Source organism: Delphinapterus leucas, chromosome X, assembly GCF_059928025.1.
Source record: "Delphinapterus leucas isolate spDelLeu-1000000601 "Yukka" chromosome X, BTC_Dleu_Yukka2, whole genome shotgun sequence".
In the NCBI taxonomy this organism is placed as follows: domain Eukaryota; kingdom Metazoa; phylum Chordata; class Mammalia; order Artiodactyla; family Monodontidae; genus Delphinapterus; species Delphinapterus leucas.
In genome coordinates, this window is record NC_143150.1 from 67,626,377 (window position 1) to 67,630,747 (window position 4,371).

The window sequence follows — 4,371 nt, forward strand, 5'->3', positions numbered from 1 at the left end:
CGGATGAAAGGGCAGAAAGCTTGTGGGTGCCAGGAGGTGAGGAAGCATAAAACCTACACCACTGAGAGGTAGCCCCCTTCTACCCCCGCCACCTCGCGTTACGGGTGACTTTATGTATAACATCCACCACTGAGCCAAGGCTTCCTTACAGAAATTGTTAGCTGCCTGTTCTCTAGGGAAGGCTTGGAGAGAGCCCTGAGCAGGGTTAGAAGCTGCGAGATCCGGCATCTGAATGAAGAGAACCAAAATACTAACACTCACCTTAACGGCTTGAGTGCAGAAATAAACAGCGCAGGCAGAGGTTGCCATTCAGAGTTCCTCCAGGTGGATTGTTCCGTCTGACACGAGATCCAAGACCAGCTGGCTTCAGGAGAACCATTGTTGATTCCTAAGACCCACTCTCTGAGGATATGGACCTTTGTTATTGCTGCCACAGGTTTATCTCTCCCACACTTCTCTTGAACTCAACACTGTCTTTCTGAGCTACACTAAATCCCGCGAAGCTGTTTTACATACTGCCCCTGACCCCACGGACTAGTCCTCCCTCCCTCCCTCTCCCCAACCTCAGGTCTTACAATAGAAGTCACTAAAGGTTAACTTGTCCCAGCTCTCCATACCACCTCATCCTCCCCTGCCACCACCCCTGACCACTCCCGCACTCACTCTTTGCTTGACACCCCTGCCCCTTCACCGTCCCCTCCCAGAACCCAAAGTTTAGTTGGGAGTTACTCCTGTAAACTCTCACAGCTCTCTGAGCTTACCCCTATTATACGACTTGCCACGGAAATAATTGTTGGTTTACTTCCACAGCCCCTCCCCCTCAATCTCTGGGGCTCAGCTGGGCCTTCCTCACCCTTATATTCCCAGCATAAACACTGTGCTTAGAGCATGGCAGGTACTTAATAAATGTCTGTTGAATAAGAGTGCTTAAGCATGGAGCCTAATTCATTATACTTTTATTTTTCACTACACTCTGGAATCACAAAGCAAATACAGGTAAATGCCAATATTAAAAAAATAATAAAACCATAGACACGATGGGAGAACATCAACAGATGAGTGATTTTGTGTTTGTTTTTATTGTGGGTATGTTATTACTGTTGTTACTTAACTCCTGTACCAGATCATTTTACTGATTATTTCAAACGGTTAAAGAACAACTGTATATTCTCTTCCACATCATAGAAAGATGTAAATATTACCACTACACTTTATGCAGTTATATGAACTTTTATATTGAAACAAGGCAGGAATGGCAAATGAGCAATTTCATTTATAAACACTGATCATGAATCTAATTCAAGGGTATATTAAAAGGAAGGAAATACTATTAGAAATAGAACACAAATAGCAAGCACAATGTGTACTTTTCACCCCAACCCTGCCCAGCTTCTGATTTGGGGCCCCAGTGCCCACTTCCCCAGGGCCCAACTGAAGTGACATACTTCCCCCAGACTTCACATGGGGCCAAAGAAGAACATAGCAGTTGCCTCAGACCTGGCTCTGGCCTCCTCATCTTCAACAGCCTCCCTATATTGCTCTGGCCAGTCCTGTGGTTGCTTTCTGTAGAGCCTGGCCATGTACTCCAAGGCTTTCATTTTGGTGGTTTCAAGGTGAGCTCGAGGACCCCACAGAAGCTCATATTCAACTGGATTAGAATAGGACAGTGGCCTGCATTCCAAGTAGCGCTGTCTCATAAGTTTGCAGGTGATGGCATGCTTTCTCCCTACATCCACACCAAATCTCCGAAGCAAATTCCAGACACTGGCCTCTTTGACACGGTTGCCCATCAGGAAGATCAAACCCAGGATTGGCATCAAATATTCTTGAGTGGGTCTCCCCAGGCTCTCTAGCATCATTTGCTCTTCTTCTGATTCTGGTTGCTGGACAAGGAGGTAAATGTGCTCACTGGTATCAACCTCAATCAGAGAGAACCCATAGAACAGATCAAGGATTAGAGTAGCTCGACTGAGGATATTTGGGAACACGTCCTCAAATTCTTTGCCAGTGTGAGCCAACAGCTCATCCTGATGTATAGGCAGCAACTCCTCTGTGACATTAATGGCCAACTGGACCAAATCATTTGCTTTATCATTCATAGTGTCCTCTGACCAGAACTCCAAGCCAGCAGCCTGGCTTCTTTCTTTGGCCTTGTCAGCTTCCAGGGCTTTATTATATTCTTCTGGCCAGCTCCAGGGTTCTTCATCATGGGCCTCTGCCACAAACTTCAGGGCTTCCATCTTTGTGATTTCCTTGTGGGCTCTAGAGCCCCACAAGAACTCAAATTCGAGGGGATTAGTGCCATACACTGGCCAGTACTCCAAGAACCGCATATCCAAAAAGTCAGTAGTTAGGAGGTTCCTTGTGCTCCCAAAGGGGATGTTGATCCTCTGGGGCTCATCTAACACATCAACCTTTAGCAACAGATCCCAAATGGAGGCCTCTCTTGCTCGGTTACCATTCAGGAGAATGTGGCCTAGGACCAAGGCCAGGAGACCTGCCTTTGGCATGTCCAGGGATTCTGCTATCCGATCAGTGGTCTGGAGACCCCGTTTGCTGATTAGGTTGTAGGTGTCAGCCTGGGGATCAAGAACCCTCAGGTTCAACCCAAAGACCTGGTCCAGATGGGCTGAGGCTCGTCTGAGGATCTCAGGAAACTGATCTGAGTATTCTCTGAGGAACTCTAGCATCTCTGTCTGCTGAATAGACCCCTCGATTTGGCTTTTCATTCGCATGAAATTCACCAAAGCAATCGACCTGTCCTCTAGAGGGTCGTGGACCCTGAGCGCCCCCAAACGTCGGGACTGCTCATCTATCAGCACCTCGAAGTCGTTCGGGTCCTGCGCAGCCTGGGAAGCGCTAGCACCCTGAGAATCGATTGGCGCCTGAAGGCCCTGGGGAGCATCAGGAACTAGCATGGAGGTGGGGGACCCGGAGGCATTAGTAACCTGCATCTCACCATGGAAGTCGCTGTAATCTACAGTGGTCTCTGCGTTGCGGTGGCACGCATTCTGGCTTACCAGAGACATGGTTCCAGGAGGCAGGAACAGGAATGGGGAGGTCAGCGATCCGTCGGAGAGAGGATGGTAGGTGTGTCGGCGGCTCAGCACAAAGCTGAAGCCAGAGACCCAGGAGCTGCGCGGATCAGAAGTGAGAGCTGGTGAGAGGAGCGATCCTCCTACACAAACACCAGCCAGCAATAAACGCAACCCTCAGAGAGCTAGGCTTTGCCGCAGCCTACGCAGGCGCAGTTGCGTTCTGCAACGTGGTGGCCACGCCCCGCTCCCAGTACCCGACTCCGGCCCCCTACTTCTGCCTGGCCCGAGAGGCTAGTTGAAGTGGTTGTTGCTAGAGTCAAACTTGTTAGAGAAAAGAATTCATGAAAGGGGGTAACAAACAAAGGTAAAGCAAAGAGGGTAAGGGTTGGGGAATGTTCAGTGATGCACCACAAAGGTTTTCTGTGAGGTATAAAGCTAATAGGCAGTAGAGGATTTGGAGAGGAGGAGGATGCTAAAGATGAGAATTATTTCACGGATTCATTAATTCATCCACTCATTCAACATACGTTTCTTGAGTATGTGTCACATGCTAGGCACAGTATTGGGTACTAGAGGTACACCAGAGGACAAACAATGATTATCCCTTTCTGTGTAGAGCTTACATTTTGGGATAGGTTCAAACAATGGTAATAATAATGGAGCACTTACTATGTACCGGACGCTATTTCTGGTATTTTCACTTATCTCATATTAAATCACTTAATCTTAGCTATGAGGTACTACTCTTAATGGTCTTCATTTTACAGATGAGGAAATTGAGTCATAGAGGTGAATTTACCTGTCCAAAGTCAGGCAACAAGTGGAAGAGACCAGGATTTGAATCCAGGTCTGTCAGAATCTCAAGCATAAGTACTTTCTCTCATACCATCTGCCCTTCACAAATGATTAGCCCTGTTTATTTAAGATACTCTTAATTAAAGTAGTTGAAAATATATGCTCTGATGGAGGGACAGTTAACATATGGTACAAACACAGAAGGAACAAGCAATGAATTACAGCTTAGTCTGGGGTGTCTTGGATTGGGGGCACATGCCTCAAGGAAGAATTGAGCTCTAAGTGATGAATAGGATGGGAAGGATTTATAAGGGCATTCTAGGCTGAGGGATCAGCATCAGAAAAGGCTCAGAGGCTTGAAAGTACAAAATAATTTTGCATAACAGCTGGACACCCAGGGTGGCTAGAGCCAAAGTGCACTAGGTTGGGAGGGAGTTGCGGATGAAAGTGATGACAGGAATGATTGGATTTCCTGTTTCTTCATTTAGCAGTATGTGAGGACTGGTTGGGGCTCCATAAGGTGAGAACAACACCACCA

General features: G+C 47.3%; 1 protein-coding gene across 1 annotated transcript; it reads right to left on the reverse strand.

Annotated features, from left to right (window-relative positions):
- Positions 1-900: 900 nt before the first annotated feature.
- Positions 901-3,202, reverse strand: MAGEE2 (MAGE family member E2). The gene has a single exon (XM_022566672.2). The coding sequence runs from the start codon at positions 3,027-3,029 to the stop codon at positions 1,458-1,460; it is 1,572 nt and encodes a 523-aa protein (XP_022422380.1). The 5' UTR covers positions 3,030-3,202; the 3' UTR covers positions 901-1,457.
- Positions 3,203-4,371: the final 1,169 nt, after the last annotated feature.